Below are 16,805 nucleotides of genomic sequence, written 5' to 3'. Positions count from 1 at the left end.
CATCTACCCAAGTCCATTTAGCAGGAGTCACCCTCATCCCAATCCCATTTGCCTAGACTCCCAGTCCTAGCACCCTGTGCCTGAGCTTGTGTGTGCAATAGTCCTAGTACACACATGATTCACCCCATGGATGACAGTGCTGGGGCTGCTACTGGCTGTAGTGCTGGAACTCGAGCGAGGCTGGTTGTTGTCCTGGGAGCTTTCACTGTCCAGAGCCTGCACATCCAGATCCCCTGAATATTCCTGGAAGTCATCAAACTCCACCTCACTGGCATCACCCAGGGCTGCATGTGTCAGAGGATCAACATCTGCAAACACAACACCAGGCATTAGAGACTCCTCACTACTCCAGCCTCTTGCCTAATGCACAGTAACAACTTCCCATCTCATTAATGAACAAAAACTGCTCAGTGTTTTATTGTCCAACATGGGAAATGAGTTGGGGTTTCAATAACAGTTTCTTAAGGAAGGAAAAACTACTATCCCAACAGAAACTCTTGTTGGCAGCCTCATCAGAAGCCATAGACAATTCTCTCTTCGCTCTCTACTAAAAATGGTTCTTTCTGGTCAGGGCTGATGAGCACTGATTGGGTACTGTGAGGTAGGGGGAAGCTTGCACTACTGGTGCCCATGCTGCACATCTTCTGTGGATAGAGCACTTTAGTTTCCTGGGTTGTTAAACTAGCTCCTGTCACCAATACTACGTTCAGTTCATTCCTCTCTCCTAAAGATCTTTTGGAGAGTGATGCTTACAGAAAGGAGAAAGTTTCTTCCTCTGACTGTCCCAGGCTGCAGCAGAATAGGCTGAGAGTCTCTCTTCTACATAAGAGCAGACCATAATCTACCTGCCTCTCACTCTGAATGAAAGATTTAGAAGAGGCAACTTTCTCAAAGTGCAGGTGAATGGGGATGGAAGGTCCATACAGGCCCAATGAAAGTGCAGCTTAGGAGGTTAATTACTCACTTGGGGTATCGCCATTAATGTTACATTTCATCATCTCGCTGACAAAGTCACCAAGGGAGGAGTAGGAAGAACTTGAGTCGTCATAATCCATGCTGTCGCTACCACTAGGATGAGAGAGAGAGATGAGAGGCAGCCAAACAGCAACACAGGAACTGGATGCTACAAGGTATGGATCATCAGCACTGCTTTATGGCCTTTCCAAGGCTCATGCTGCACTGATCCCTCTGAAAGGGTCATAGCAGCTTTGCTGGCCACAAGCCGGAGGTGGAGGCAAATTTTTAAGAGAGCACACTGAGACACTTTGCACCTCAGAGTAGCACCCTGGAACCCTCATATTCACCACTGTCATATAAAGTATGCCTTGTGAGGTATCGTTTTAAAATTCTTGATCTGTTGAACATTAATATCCTGTTGGATTGTATGTGCTATCATTATATGTGAAGTTATGAAGCACTGCTATATGTGTTACTGAAATATACAGTGAGGTTGGGAGATGCCCACAGCCAACCTTTCAATTGCTACAAAGGAGCTGCCAGATGTGCTGATGGCCCTTTAAAGGGAATCCACTCTCTCAATGGCCATCCCAGAGACTTCTCAGAAAGAGCACGTATGCAATGGAGACTGCTTGACAAATGGGGACTGCCTGATCTCCATGTCACAGCAAAGAACTTTCCAGCAAGCTGGAAGAAAAGATAAAAGAAGGGAAGTATCATCATCATTTGGCCTCTCTCCTCCCATGCTCCCAACTCAACATCTGGAAGAACATCTGGAAGACAAAAACTGAACTGGGGAAGGGTGGTCTGAGCCTGTGTAATGAGGAACTGTAACCTGCTTGTGCCATCTGTCATGGTAAGATACTGCTTGATTCAAATCCTGCATAATTTGTAGAATTTAGATTGCAAATTTATTTTTATTTCTTAAGTAACCAACTTTGATCTCTAAGCTTGCTACGTATAATCACTTAAAAATCCCTATCTTTCTGTAGTTAATAAATCTGTTTTATATTTTTCCTAAAACAGTGTGTTTTGGTTGAAGTGCTTGGGACATCTCAACTCAATTTACAAAGGCTAGTGTGTGTCCATTCCACATTGAGAGAGTGGCAAACTACTTAATGAACTTGCACTGCCTAACGGGCCTTGATCAGTGAAGACAGTACAGTTTTGGGGTGTAGAGATGGAGGGAATTGGCTGGAGCCTCTCTATTGATGGTTCATGAGTGGCTAGGAGATCACTCAGTGTAACTCAATTGTGTGTGTCCCTGCCTGTGGATTCTGTGTAAGTGCAGTATGTATCAGAGGTTCGTAGCTTGACATCAGCATCACGGTGTGAGAGACAACCAAGGTTGGTGGGTTTGGGGTCTCAGCAGTCCCACAGTCCAGGATGCACCCCTGAGACCCTTTCACAAGCACATTTAAAAATTCTGGGGTAGGTGAAGAGAAGATGTGAAGAGCAACTCACTGGCCCTCATCAAAGTGCAGTGAACTGAGCACTTGTAGCCATGGAGGAGTGTTTGAGCTTTCAGGAGAGAGGAGGGGAAAGCATAAGGGAATCAGAAAGCACAAAGCCCTTCCTTGCTTGGCTAATAACAGACTACTCCCGTTAATGTGCTTGGTGCTGCACAGAATGTAGAGAACAGACAAGGTCCTGCTCTGAAGAGTTTGCAAGCTGAAAGACAAACAAAAAACAACAGAGCAGAGACACAGCTTTGGGGGCTGGGATAGAATCACCACTCAGAAGGGCTGCAGCTATTTATGTTTTACTAAATTCATGAATAGTTCTTCCTAAGCGGTAGATTAGCATTGAGAGGCTTCATGTAGCTTTGTGTTTTGAGGAGGGATTTGAAAGAAAGGAGGGATACTTGTTGCAATAAGGGAGAAAGGACAATCCATGAGCAAAGGGCAGCATGGAAGAAAGCAAAGAGAGGAGCATGGCAAAAGGGAGTTTAGAAATCCAAGTGGACCAAAGGGAGTAGGACGAATCAGAGGCAAAGGCAGAGTGATGTTAAAAAAAAAAAGCTTGAAGATGAAGAGTTTATGAAAGCCAAAGAAGGGAATCGGAGGCAGCTGTGACACAGTCAGAGCAGTGAAGAAAAATTACTTTAGCAGCAGTGCGTTTTATAGACTGAAGAAACAAGGTGGGAATCTTTGAGGTCAGAGAAACAGGTTGCAATGGCAAAGCAAGAGATGACCAGAACATTTACAATGACCTTTAGTTAGTAACTCAATAGTGTCATGTTCCCCACCAACCTGTCATCAGTAGGTTCAGAATCTGTTTCCTTCTCTGTGGGGACACTCAATGCCTCAGCCAGCTGCGAATTGCTATCATAGACACGGTAGTGGATTGGTTGAAGCTGGTGAGCATACCATTTTGGTTTGTCACCAATCAGGGCTGGGTCGAACATGTCTGCAAAGAAAAAAAAACAGGAAAAAGGAGAGTTAAATGAACTTCGTTATTTGTATTATGGCAACACAGAGAGGCCCTGATTAAATGAGGCCTCATTGTGCTAGGCACTATAAAACCACATAGGAACAGAGAGTCCCTGTCCTGAGGAGCTTACAGAGACAAGACACAAATAGGTGAAACAAACAACAGAGGGAGGATAACAATGACAATAATTCAACAGAAACCCACAACCAATTGGGACAAGGAGGTTTCAGTTCAAGACTCATTTCAAGGACCCTTACTGGAAAAGAAGGTCCCTTCCACAGCAAGAATAGGCTCCATTGCTGGAACGGTGTGTTGACTAGCCAACTTCTTTCCCAGCAGTGTCTTCATATTAGAAGCTTCTGAATTAGAGAGGGTGAGGGGAAAGGCAGGACCAGGACTTACTGTTGTGGATCCTTTGAAAAGCATAGTTAGTTGGGTTGAGAGACCACTCTCCGAAGTATTCCACTGCTTGTGTCCTAGACAGCTTGTCTGCGAAAGCTGTCTGCTTTGGCCTAGATGCAAGAAAAGAATTGGCCTGAAAGGCCACCACAGGCCGGGGGAAGAGGCGAAGGGTGCGGGTGTGCATCTGGAAACCCTGCAAAACGTTTGGTGAGTTGAAGAATCTCACCATAGCAACCCTAAGAAGAAAACAGATGGTAATATGTCAGATGCAGACATGGAACCTCAAAAGGCGAGGGGGGACACACAGGGCCTTTAAATGTTACACAACAGGCAACATTTCCACCCAGGAGTGTTTCCCAAAGGGAAGGGTGATACAAGATAGGAATGGGAAGTGTGACTCTCACTGGGAAAAGGGGTTTTCTCGAGAAACTGCTTTGGTTTAACTTTCCTTTCCCTCACAGCAGGTGCTTTGTAAACCCAACTCACACAAGGCTTGTCAGCCCAACCAACTGCTTCTGGCAAAGAAGCCCCTTCATGATTGATCATCCGTTATACCAGCCAGTAGAATTGCTAATAAGAAGACAGGTTTCTGGGGATTACATTTCTTACAGTGAATATGACCGGTGGAAAGCCCGACCGTTCTCCTTTCACTACAAACTGTTGTTTTCTCTCCTTTAGCCAGTTCCTTACCCACCTTACAATTCTTGAACTAATCCCCACCTCTCCAATCACTAGTAATTTCCCATGTGGCACCATGTCAAATGCTTTACTGAAGTCCAGATGGGTTAGATCTACTTCATCTCTCTTATCTAAAAAATCAGTTATCTAAACAAAAGAAAGATATCAGATTAGTCTGACATGATCTACCTTTGGTAAACCCATGCTGCAATTGATCCTACTTTCACGCCTTTAATTATTCTTTCCATCCAAATTTGTTCTAAAGCTTTGCATATTATTGAGGTCAGATTAATGGGTCTGAAGTTGCCTTGATCACTTTATTTCATTTTCTTAAATATAGATAGGACGTTTGCTATTCTACTGCCATATTGTTCCACCCCCATCTCATAGATCTATTAAAAATCCTTGCTACCAGACGAGTAATTTCATGTTCTTTCAATGTTCTGGGAGTGAGACTATCCAGTCCCCTCATCTTGAGCCCTTTGAGTTTTGCTTCCCCTTTGGACATGGTAATTTCCATTTCTATACATTCATTCTCATTAGCTATCTTGCCTTTGCTGCCATGTTCTGCATCATCATCAGTGAGCTCCTGACACAAACTTCATGGTAACCACTGCCTTAACATGTTTATTTGAAGATAATTTTTTTATAGCTAACATTCAGTGTTTATCTGAAGGACAGAGATACAGACTGGCTTACAACATGGCACCCTCAGCAAGCCCTGCACTTCCTTCTCAAGTGTGAACCCTATGGAGGTTCGGTATGTAGGTGCCTGGTCAGCCTCACCTGGTGGCCACATCCACAGAGTCCACATCATTGCCATAGATCAGGGGGTTGAATTCCGTGGAAGGGGTGGACTGTAGGCCATTCTGAGGTCTTCCCATGAGCAGTGGGATCTCCTGTCCCTCATGGAACTTCTCTAGGTTAAGAATGGGCTGGGTATTCAGACTCATGCTGGCCAAGGCCTGAGAAGCAACAGGTCACATGCACAGTCAGCAAGAAACCATTATTCAGGCAAGAATATAAAGAGTAGAGCTGACTTGACCCCTAAGCAATCACAGCCCTTGTGCCAGGTTCTAGTGCACTCTCAGGAATATGTCTGCACCATTCTCTGCCCCCCACTCAGCCAAGAAAGAAATCCCTGTGTTGGGTTCCTGACCCTGCATTTGCTGGATTGCCCCATCAACCTCCTCACTGATGACAGTCCTGGGAACAGCACACAGTGTCAGATTTCTGAATGGTTGATAAAAGTAAAAACAGATGCTTCCAATCGTCCAAAACCTGCCAGGTTCAGGGCATGCAGCATTCTGGATCCAGCAGCTTGCTGGAGATTTATTCCTATCTCCAGTAGTCAGAAATACACTCCTTGGACCCAATCAGTATCTTGGCTGTTAGCCATAATCCCAGGACATAAACCTGCAATTCTCAGTTTCTCACCTGGGTGAACTCTGTGCCTTTCTATAGAAATAGCATTATCCCAAGCCCTGATAGCATCATCTTGAAAGTGCACTTGAAGTAGTAAAGGTCTAACTTCCTAGTCTTACAACCAGATTGGTCCCAAATCTCCCCCATTTCTCCTCCTGTTCCTTGAGTCTCCTCCTCTAGCCTCCCTTTCAAAAGTCAATAAGTAAAGCACAAAAGAAGAATAAAAATCATGGAAAGTTGAGGGGAAAAAGAGTAAAATAAAGAACCTTGTTGTCAGGCGTGAGCAGCTGTTGCTGAGTGATTGCAGTCATGCTAGCCAGACACTGGAGGCAAGATGGAAGATCACATGACAACATCAGTGGCCAATCAGAGCCAAGACGAACACATTACCACAGACAGATGGAGAAAAAAAAAAACTATTACTACCAAATATCACAGATGAGAAAGGAAATAAAAGGGACCACAAATCAGTGCAATTCCTGAAAGAAGCCAGCATGCGCCATCATCCCTCATCTGCTCCCCACTAGACCCTCCTTCTTCCCAGAAAGTGATAACATTCCAGTCCCATGGTTGTGAACAGAGATTTTTCCAATGAGACTTAAAAATCCAAGGTCCTTGTTGCTCTGTATGGATATTACTGACCAGATGGCATTCTATGTAAGGGTTAGGTGTTAACCTAAGTGTCACTGGCCAAAGTTTCTCCTTTCCACATTGCTGTGCGCCAGCAGGTAGTCAGCCTTCTCCCTCCCCCGGCAGTGGTAAGGTATGTTCTGAGCTTAGTTGATTGCTTTGGAATCCTTGGACAGAAGTTGCCAAAGGAATATCATTTTTTGTTCTACTAATGTTCAACCTCTCCCCAGTGTTTGGGAGTTTTGCTGAACAGCCCTTAAACAGTAGGGAAAACAGGTTTTGGGGTAGCAAGTGTAGTTTCCACTGCAGGATCATTTTCTGGTGAAAGCAACAGGGCATCTGGGATCCTACAAAAGGTTATACAAATTGCTCTATAGAGGCAGAAATAGCAGCCCTCACCAACACACTTTACCTTTAGGTAGTGCATGCAGTGTACAAAAGGAGAAATATAGAAATAAAGAGATAAAATCTGCTTGACAGGATCAGCCAACCCTGTCCCAAGCTGATTAATGGCTTAACGGGACCTGAGAGGAGGCATTGGGACCTCATTTATGGAAAGAGGGAAAAGATTATTTGAGAGAGAGAGAGAGGGAGAGAGGGGTCAAGCCCAGGGAGAGGCCTGGAGCATTTACGTGGGTGAAAACAAGATGTGGGATACTAACTAGACCCCCAACTGCAGCAAGAGATAGAAACTGGCTGCAAAACCCTAAAGCATATCTCAAAGGGTCCCTCAGCTGGCCAAGTATACTCACTGAAGCTGTAAAGTTCCCAGGGATTTCTCTTTTGCCCCACCCACTCACTACTCCAGGGGTCAACAACCTTTCAGAACTGGCGTGCCAAGTCTTCATTTATTCACTCTAATTTAAGGTTTCGCGTGCCAGTAATAATAATCCATGCGATCCATGCTGAGCTGCGCCCCCTCTTGGCCCTGTCTGCACCGCTCACTGCCCCAGGCTGGGGCCAGAGGGCCACAGCTGGGGGCAACTGCAGAGCCCCGGGCCGGCGGCTGGGACCCCAGGTCGGCAGCAGAGCCCCCTGGACCAGTGACCATGACCGACAGTGGACTGAGCGGGGCCCGTGGCCAGTACCCCAGGCCAGCAGCAGAGCCCTCCGGACCTGGGGCTGGCAGCGGGTTGAGCGGGGCCCGGCGGCCAGTACCCCAGGCCGGCAGCGGAGCCCCTGGGACCAGTGGCCAGGACCCGGGGCCAGCAGCAGGCTGAGCGGGGCCGGCGGCCAGAACCCTGGCTGGCAGCGGAGCCGCCGGGACCAGTGGCCAGGACCTGGGCAGTGAGAGTGCCACTGAAAATCAACCTGCATGCTGCCTTTGGCACGCTTGCCATAGGTTGCCTACCCCTGCACTACTCTAAAGGAGAGAAGAAGTGAGCTGTTTCTGAAAACTCTGTCTATGGCTACTGCGAAGAAAAACCAGCAGGGCACAATTTTGGAGCCCAGGTCAACTGACTCCGGCTTGGGTTGCAAGGCTAAAAACAACAGTCTAGATTGAGGTCAGCAACCGTTCAAAAGTGGTGTCCCAAGTCTTCGTTTATTCACTTTAATTTAAGGTTTCGCGTGCCAGTAATACATTTTAACATTTTTTTAGAAGGTCTCTCGCTATAAGTCTACATATTATATAAGTAAACTATTGTCGTATGTAAAGTAAACAAGGTTTTCAAAACGTTTAAGCAGCTTCTTTTAAAATTAAATTAAAATGCTGACCTTACGCCGCTGGCCTGGTCAGCCCGCTGCCAGCCTGCTCAGCCCGCTGCCAGCCTGGGGTTCCAGCTGCCGGCCCCACTCAGGCCACTGCTGGTCTGGGAACCTGGCCCTGCCCACAGAGAGGGGGTACCTACCTTCTCCCTGGTTCTAGCCCATTCTCTTCCTCTCTCTCTACACTGAGCTGAGGGTGGGAGGTGCACTGAGCACAAGGCTGGGGGTGAAGGAGCAGGCTGGGGGTTTGGGTGCAGAGTCTGGCCAGGAGCTAGAATGAGGGAGGGGGCTCAGGGTTGGGGCAAGAGGTTTGGGTGTGGAGTGCTTACCTGGGCAGCTCCCATGTGGTGCGAGGGGTGCAGGTGGGAATGTGGGAGGGTGCAGGAGCTCCTGTTTGGTGCTCAGGGTGGGGGTGGGAATGTGGGGGGTGCAAGAGTCAGGGCATAGGGTGGGGGGGCTGGGTATGTTTGGGGGGGTACTGGAGTCAGGGCTGGGGTCGTGGGGGGGGTGTAGGGGTCAGGGCAGAGGGCTGGGTGTGTGGAGGGGGCAGGGCTCAGGGCAAGGGGCTGGGGAGGGGGGGATGTAAGGGTCAGGGCAGAGGTCTGGGGGCTGTGGGCTGGGGTCATGGGGGTGCTCCCAGCCCCCTGCCCAGAGAGGCTCACAGCAGGGGGCTGCAGGGGATATGCCCTGATTCCACTCGCCTTCCCCAAGGCCCCGTCCCCACCTCTTCTCCGCCTCCTCCCTGGAGCAGCGAGCATGCCGCTTCTCCCCCTCCCGTGCAAGGGCCATCAGCGCATCAGCAGCAGGGAGAGGAGGAGGGGCAGGAACGCAGCATGCTGGGGGAAGAGGCGGGGGAGGGGGGAGCTTGCCTGCCCTGCAGCAGCAGCCGGCAGGACCAAGCTTCTTCATCCTGCCTGGGGAGCAGAGAAGAGCGGGCCGGGGCGAGCAGGATTTTTAATGGCACGCTGCTGCTTGCCGGGGTCCGGGCCTGGGTTCGGCAGTGGGCTGAGTGTGGCCAGCGGCTGGGACCTGGCAGGCAGCAGCATACCATTAAAAATCGGCTCACGTGCAGTCTTTGGCACGCATGCCATAGGTTGCCAACCCCTGGTGTAGATACTCTCATTCACGCTTGAGCCCAGGGTCTAAAACCCAGAGAGGTATGAGGATCTTGGATCCCAGGCTCCAGCCCAAGTGGGAACACCTACATTGCTATTTTTAGCCTGGCAGCACAAGCCCCTTGAGGTCAAGTCAACTGACTAGGGTTCTGAGACTCAGTGCTGAAGGTTTTACTTTGCCGTGTACACACCCCCTTAAGCAATTGTTATTACATCAGAACATTAGAATGGACCACACAGGGTCAGACCAATGGTCCATTTAGCCCAGTATCCTGTCTTCCAATAGCGGCCAGTGCCAGTTGCTTCAAAGGGAATGAACAGAGCAGGGCAAGCATCAAGCAAACCATCCCATCCTCCAGTCCCAGCATCTGATAGTCAGAGACGAGGGACACCCAGAGCACAGGGTTACATCCCTTACTATCCTGGCTAATAGCCATTGATGGACCTATCCTCCATGAACTTACCTAATTCTTTTTTTCCATCTAGTTTTAGTTTTGACCTTCACAAGACCCCCTGGCAACAAGCTCAACAGGTTGACAACTTCATTCTGTGAAGAAGTACTGCCTTTTCTTTGTTTTAATCCTTCTGCCTATTAATTTCACTGGCTGACACCCTGGTTTTTGTGTGAGGTAAATAACACTTCCTTATTCACTTTCTCGACACCATTCATGATTTTATAGACCTCTATCATATTCCCCCCCTCCCCCGCTGCCCTCCCTACCTCCCCCCATCATCATCTCTTTTACAAGCTGAACAGTCCCAGTCTTTTTAATCTCTCTTCATATGGAAGCTGTTCCATACCCTTCATCATTTTTGTTGCCCTTCTCGGAACCTTTTCCATTTCTAATATAACTTTGAGATAGGGTGACCAGAACTGCACACAGAATCCCAAGTGTGGGGATACCATTTACATAGTGACATTATGATATTTTCTGTCTTATATATCCATTCCTTTCCTAATGCTTCCTAACATTGTTAGCTTTTTTGACTGCCGCTACACACTGAATAGATATTTTCAGAGAACTATCCACAATAACTCCAATATCTCTGTCTCGAGTGGTAACTGTTAATTTAGAGCCCATCATTTTGTACGTATAGTTGGAATATTTTCCAATGTGCATTTATCAATACTGAATTTCATCAACCATTTTGTTGCCCAGTCATCCAGTGTTGCGAGATCCCTTTTTAACTCTGCACAGCCTGCCTTGGACTTAACTATCTTGAGTAGTTTTTTATCATCTGCAGACTTTGCCACCTCATCCTTTACCTGTTTTTCCAGATCGTTTATGAATACAATGAACAGCGTTGGCCCCAGTACACATCGCTGGGGGACACTATTTACATCCCCATTCTGAAAATTGACCATTTATTCCTACCATTTGTTTGTCTTTTAATCAGTTACTGATCCGTGAGAGGACCTTCCCTCTTATCCCATGACTGCTTACTTTGCTTAAGAGCCTTTGGTAAGGGACCTTGTCAAAGGCTTTCTGAATGTCCCAGTACACTATATCCACCGGAAAAATCTTTGTCCACATCTGTTGACCCCCTCAAAGAATTGTAACAGATTGCTGAGGAAGGATTTTCCTTTACAAAAGGCCTATTGACTCTTTCCCAACAAATCGTGTTCATCTGTCTCTCTAATAATTCTGTTCTGTACTTCAATCAATTTGCCCAGTACTGAAGTTAGGCTTACTGTTCTGTAAGTGCCAGGGTAATCTCTGGAGCCTATTTTAAAAAATGGTGTCACATTAGTTATCCTCCAGTCATCTGGTACAGAATCTGATTTTAGTGATAGGTTACATACCACAGTTAGTAGCTCCACAATTTCACCTTTGAGTTCCTTCAGAACTCTTGGGTGAATACCATCTGGTCCTGGTAACATACTACTGTTTAATTTATCAATTTGTTCCCAAACCACCTGTAATGACACCTCAGTCTGGGACAGTTCCTCAGACACATCACCTAAAAAGAATTGCTCAAGTGTAGGAATCTCCCTCAGATCCTCTGCAGTGAAAACCGATGCAAAGAATTCTTTTAGCTTCTCTGCAATGGGCTTGTCTTCCTTGTGTGCTCCTTTAGCACCTCAACCGCCCAGTGATCCCATTGATTGTTTAGCAGGCCTTCCTGCTTTTGATGTACTTAAAAAATGTTTTTGCTGTTAGTTCCTGAATCTTTTGCTCTTCAAATTCATTTTTGTCCTATTTATACTTTTACACTTGACTTGCCAGAATTTATTCTCCTTTCTATTTTCCTCAGTAGGACTTGACTTCCAATTTTTAAAGGATGCCTTTTTGTCTCTGCTTCTTTTTCGCAGTTGTTTAGCCATGGTGGCATTTTTTCGTTCTCTATTTTTTAATTTGGGGAATACATTTAATTTGAGCCTCTATTATGGTGTTTTCAAAAAGATTCCATGTAGCTTGCAGGCATTTCACTCTTGTGACTGTTCAATTTCCATTTAACTATCTTCCTCAGTTTTGTGCAGCTCCCATTTCTGAAGTTAAATGCTACTGTGGTGGGGCTTCATTTGTATTCTCCCCCCACCCAAAAGATGTTAAATTTAATTATATCATGATCACTATTACCAAGCGGTTCAACTATATTCACAGAACAAGATCCTGTGCTCCACTTAGGACTAAATCAAGAATTGCCTCTCCCTATTCAAGGTCCAAGACTAACTGCTCTATAAGCAGTGTTTTATTCAGGTGCTCTAACCTGGGGGGAGCAGGGGAGGAGCCTACCAGACACCCTCTGGAAGGGCACGCCAAAGGAATAAGCATCTTAAACAGGTAAAATGAGAAATTTCAAGCCCCACACTTCCCTAAGCAAAGCGGCGGCCGGGGGGGGGGAGATAGCAAACGGAAAAACAACTGAAGAAGATGAACTGAAGACCCCTAGGGAGATTTACAGGGAGCTCTGCAAACAAGAGAATAGCCTCAGACTTTGGTCATTCTGGAAGGAGCACTGTTTGGGAAGAAACCATATGGCCTATGGGTCTCAAGGAAGTATGTCTTTGCAGCTTTATTACTCAGCTGCCCATGCTGACAGAGTCCACCACCACACTCAGAGCAGGAGGTCTCCCCAGGCCAGGTGGTTAGCTGACTGAGAGGCAGCTGCCTGAACAAGAGGGATCTTCTCTACCCAAAGTCAGTCTCAGGTGTCTGGCACCACAGTATCCAAGTGCCAAATGGCCCTTACAGAATGTGCTATACTAGACCCAGTGATCCGCACAGCTGCCCTCTTACACAGATCAGCACCTGTTGAGTTGAGGCAGTCTAGCTAGTCTGATGTCCACTCCTCACCAGACCCGTGGAGTGGCCACTTACCTGTTTCAGGTGTTTTTTAAGCTCTAATGCCTCTGGCTCTGGCAGGACTGGCAAAGATTCTGCGTTCGTGGGAACAATCACCTGGAATTAAACAGCAAAACAATTTTCGATAGTAGCCACCCCCAGAGTGGAGTCCTGTGCTTTATGAGACCTGATAGAGAACAAAGGCTGCAGAAGACTTAGATGGGATCAGTACTTTGATTTTCACGCCCTTGGGGTTAGGGAGGAGTTACTTTATGCTTCATAAAAGAAAATTCAAACTTTTCTAAACACAGATTCCCAGTTTATTAGAGGATGTTACATGTGTTTCCCTTTAAGCAGCATTGATGATACCACAATGTAGAGTTGCTTATATGGTCCTCTGAATTACCACACCAAATTCTGCAGGAAGACACTTACCAGATCTAATTTCCTCTCTCCTCCAAAAGCTGTAAAAAAAATAGGGTCCTGACTGCCAAGTAGACAATGTGGTTTTATAACTCCTTTGAGGGTTTATTCTCCCTCTGTAGTTTCTCACAGGGCAGGCAGGCAGGCAGACTACTTTAAATTTGCCCTAACTCCTACATTATTTCTATTATAATGATTTAAGAAAAAAAATAAATTCCTTTCAAGAGTCATTTTCAGCTGAAATAGTAGGAGGGGAGTGGGAAAAGGGACCTCAAGACAGCGCCTAGAAAACCATGCAGTAAAAGCACTGGGGTAGCAGAAAGCGATGTGACTGCAGTCATGTGTGCACTTGGGCATGTGCACTGCATTTCTCAAAGCCACCATGGGCATTGGGGTTTCCACTAAACTGTCCCCTCTCATCAAAACCAAAGGCTCCTGAGTACAGATCACTTACCTTATTGGTGTCCAGGTCAACAAGCCACACATCATCAGGCATTTTAAAGTCTAGTTTGTAAAGGAAGAAGCTGGCTGGGACCCCAATGATGTAGGGTGTGGGGGCCAACAGTAACTAGAGGAAAAAGGAAAGAATAAGGGAAAGATCTGTATTGGTAATGCTCACACCTTCCTTCCTAAATACATTGTCTACAATCCAGTTACAGGAGAGGGGACAACACAAAAGTACCAGCCAGTTATCACAGCTGGCATCCATTCCACAGCTCTCATACACAGTCCAACAGAGGGACACAAAGAGGACAAAACTCAAAGGTCCTGAAGAAGAAATGCAATTTTCCCAGCAACCATCCAGAATGGACACGCTTTCCTTTGGTGAAGTAACCAGCCTCTTGGGAAGGGAAAATTCTTTAGAAGAAACCCAACAGCTTGCTGCTCTACTCATGGGCCCAGTGGTGAAAAAGTTCACAGAAGAGCCCAAGCCAGACAGGGAACAAGTCACAGACACAGACAGACAGATGCAGAGTCTGAATGTATTTTGTATTGATCGAAGGTGCTGATTCCACTGCTCTGGGAATAAAGCCATTTTAAAAAAAACTGATTCAATTTCAAGCTGATGGTGTTGCTAAAGCAGCACAGGCAATGAAGAAAAAGTATTTTAAAATCTACACTGAAAAACTATGAAGCGATACAGGAAGTTGTTCCTGACATCAGGAACTGCAGAGAAGACGGCTCTCACACCTACACTGACCAGACTGCGTGAAGGGATCAAAATAATATCAGATTGCTATTGACTTGTAGTAGATTGAGACCAACCACTTGGAGATGGGGCCTTTTATTCCCTAAAATACCCGGTCACCCCACACTGGACAGAGTTCTTACAGCAGAAGAATGCAGGATAGAACTGAAGTTGCAGCTAATGAGATAATGTAACATACCTGTTCCGCAGAAGCCATGCAGGTGGGGAGCAGTGGGATCACTGGGAACATGTACTCCAGTGGATAGATCATAGCCACAAATGCCATCACGGACATGGAGAGAGCATTATAGTCTCGGGATTGCAGCACCACCTATGGCCAAGACAACTCATGTTAGCACCATATCCATCATTCATCCAGCCCAGGGATTCCCACAAAAGGAGCTCCAAAATAAACCTCTCCCTCTCCTGATGCTTCCACAGGGCTATGTGAGACTTTGCTCTGCCTCCATGTGACTTGGCTGTTATTAGATGGGATGATCGTGCATCAGCAAAAGTCTTTCCACAAACAAACCTCTGAACACTCTGCACAGAAAGCAAGACCCTCCCAGATTGGAACTTCAGGTGGGGCTTCCCACATGCAAACTATTCCTAGAACCGCAGAGGGACATCAGTCCTACCCACCAACATTGTTAGATTTCTAATTGTCTTTGTACTGGTTAGAAGCCATAGACCGACCGACCAACAAACATCTTCTCCCTCTCACCTTGTGCTCCAGAAGGATGCATGACAGCACCTGCAAACAAGCATCCACTCCCAAAAGTTCCAAGGGCAGATGCAAGGGGAAATCCACCAACGTGAAGCGGGATGGGTCAGGAAGAGCAAATGTCAAGGCTGGTTGCAAATCATGTGGTAAGACTTCCACATCCACTCGCTTCTGGCCTGCAACAGGTACAGGTGAGCGGAGCAGGCGATAAATCCAGGCCTCTATCTCACGCAGGTCATGTAGCAATGCACTGGATTTCTCTTCCACTAGGAGAGCACCTGTGAAAATCCGCCACATGGTATCCCTGTATGGGGAGAATGATGAGGTTAACACAGTCCCATAGAGACATTCTGCAGCTGTTCCAATCAGAATTTTGCCAGGCTCCTCCATGGAAGGCCAGAATCCCCAAAGACTACCAGGCAGCAGAAAACAGCGTAACACAGTTCTCACCGTCCAGCCAGGGAAGAGGAAGGGATAGTAGGTGTTTAAATTACTCTGTTAAAGCAAAGCATTAAGAACATAAATCTTACTGTGGTGAGAACAGTCACGGCTATACCACCTGGGGCTAGGGTCTCATCAGATCTCATTAGCTAAACAGGGTCGAGATCTCCCAAGAAACCCCAGAACAGGATTCAGTGGGTGGCACTCCCCATGAGACTGCAATGAACCAATGTCCCAGCACAGTGTTATAAAACTCTGTGCTGCTAGAGGCAACGAAACCAGAGCCCAAACAGTTAAAAATCCCAATGCATTTTTCAGAAGAATTTGGGGATCCTGGCATCTGTCCCAAATTCCAATTCAGGTAATTACACTGAGTTTCACTAAATTTCTCCAGTTTTCACTTGATATAATATTCTTTTTTTCCCACTTCCTGTCCTAAACCGTTGAGCAATGTTGCTGTGACCTGTAAAACAGCTAAAGTATCCCATTTCATTGACAGGACTACAGATTCCTCTAGCTAGTCTGTGAAGTTCCTTAGCATTTTAGGGAAATGGATGGCCAGTAAAGAGAATAATCTCATCCTCAAGCCCTTCTGCAATATTCTAATCTGGCAAAGTGATTAAACATCATTTCCCACTTGGAGAGCTGAAGGTCTCTCCCCTTTAGCTAGTGTACACAGAGCCCACTGAAGTGAAACAGCCCCATGTTAGAGGCAGGGCCAGGTAACTATTCTAGCATACATGTTTATTCTTTCGGGATTTAGTCCCACAGGAAGTTGGCTTCCGAGGACCTACCTAGAAAGCCAGATAAGGAAGAGATGGGAGATCAAAATACAGACGGAATTTTGAATTTAAGAGTACTCTGGTGGGTAGAGTACCACAGCTTTGGTTTTAGGAACATTTTTTTTTTTTTTAAACTCTACTCTCCAGCCATTCCCAGTATACAGGACATCAGACTGCTCCCTTAGCACACTCACTCTCCCAGAGCGTGGGGCAAGCAGCTTTCTCTCATGCAGCCTTCACCTCAAAACCCTCTTTTCGTGCTCTCTAGGGTCTCCAAGTCCTATGACAATGAAAGCCTGCAACTTAAACTTCCCTGATGCTGCACACACAGCTTTACAGCCCATGCCCCTAGCCATTACCTACATTCATAGATTCTAATGTCAGAAGGGACCATTGTGATCATCTAGCCTGACTTCCTGTACAGCACAGGCCATAGAACTTCCTCAAAATAATTCCTAGAGCAGAGCTTTTAAAAAAAACACCCAGTCTTAACTTAAATGTTGTCAGTGATGAAGAATCCACCACAACCGTTGGTAAATTGTTCCACTGGTTAATTAATCTCACTGTTAAAAATTTGCACCTTATTTCCAGTCTGAATTGGTCTAGCTTCAA

At 46.4% G+C, this 16,805-nt stretch overlaps 1 protein-coding gene across 19 annotated transcripts in view; it reads right to left on the bottom strand.

Annotated features, from left to right (window-relative positions):
• Positions 1-16,805, bottom strand: part of MADD (MAP kinase activating death domain) — a 126,513-nt gene that overhangs the window by 78,284 nt on the left and 31,424 nt on the right. For 10 of the 19 annotated variants that reach the window (XM_084632710.1, XM_084632721.1, XM_084632726.1 and 7 more), the window contains exons 4-13: positions 14,971-15,274; positions 14,446-14,577; positions 13,512-13,625; positions 12,671-12,751; positions 6,162-6,218; positions 5,257-5,435; positions 3,793-4,028; positions 3,210-3,366; positions 965-1,068; positions 115-308 (exon numbers count right to left, since the gene is read on the bottom strand). In XM_084632710.1, the coding sequence (XP_084488836.1) occupies positions 115-308; positions 965-1,068; positions 3,210-3,366; positions 3,793-4,028; positions 5,257-5,435; positions 6,162-6,218; positions 12,671-12,751; positions 13,512-13,625; positions 14,446-14,577; positions 14,971-15,274 (1,558 nt within the window). The remainder of the gene's footprint in view (positions 1-114; positions 309-964; positions 1,069-3,209; positions 3,367-3,792; positions 4,029-5,256; positions 5,436-6,161; positions 6,219-12,670; positions 12,752-13,511; positions 13,626-14,445; positions 14,578-14,970; positions 15,275-16,805) is intronic. The other 9 variants (XM_084632720.1, XM_084632712.1, XM_084632715.1 and 6 more) reach the window with 1 other exon arrangement.

Source organism: Lepidochelys olivacea (assembly GCF_965140295.1).
Source record: "Lepidochelys olivacea isolate rLepOli2 genome assembly, chromosome: 6".
Classification (NCBI taxonomy): Eukaryota; Metazoa; Chordata; order Testudines; family Cheloniidae; genus Lepidochelys; species Lepidochelys olivacea.
Note: the sequence above shows the minus strand (reverse complement) of the source record. Positions and strands in the feature narration are given on the sequence as shown.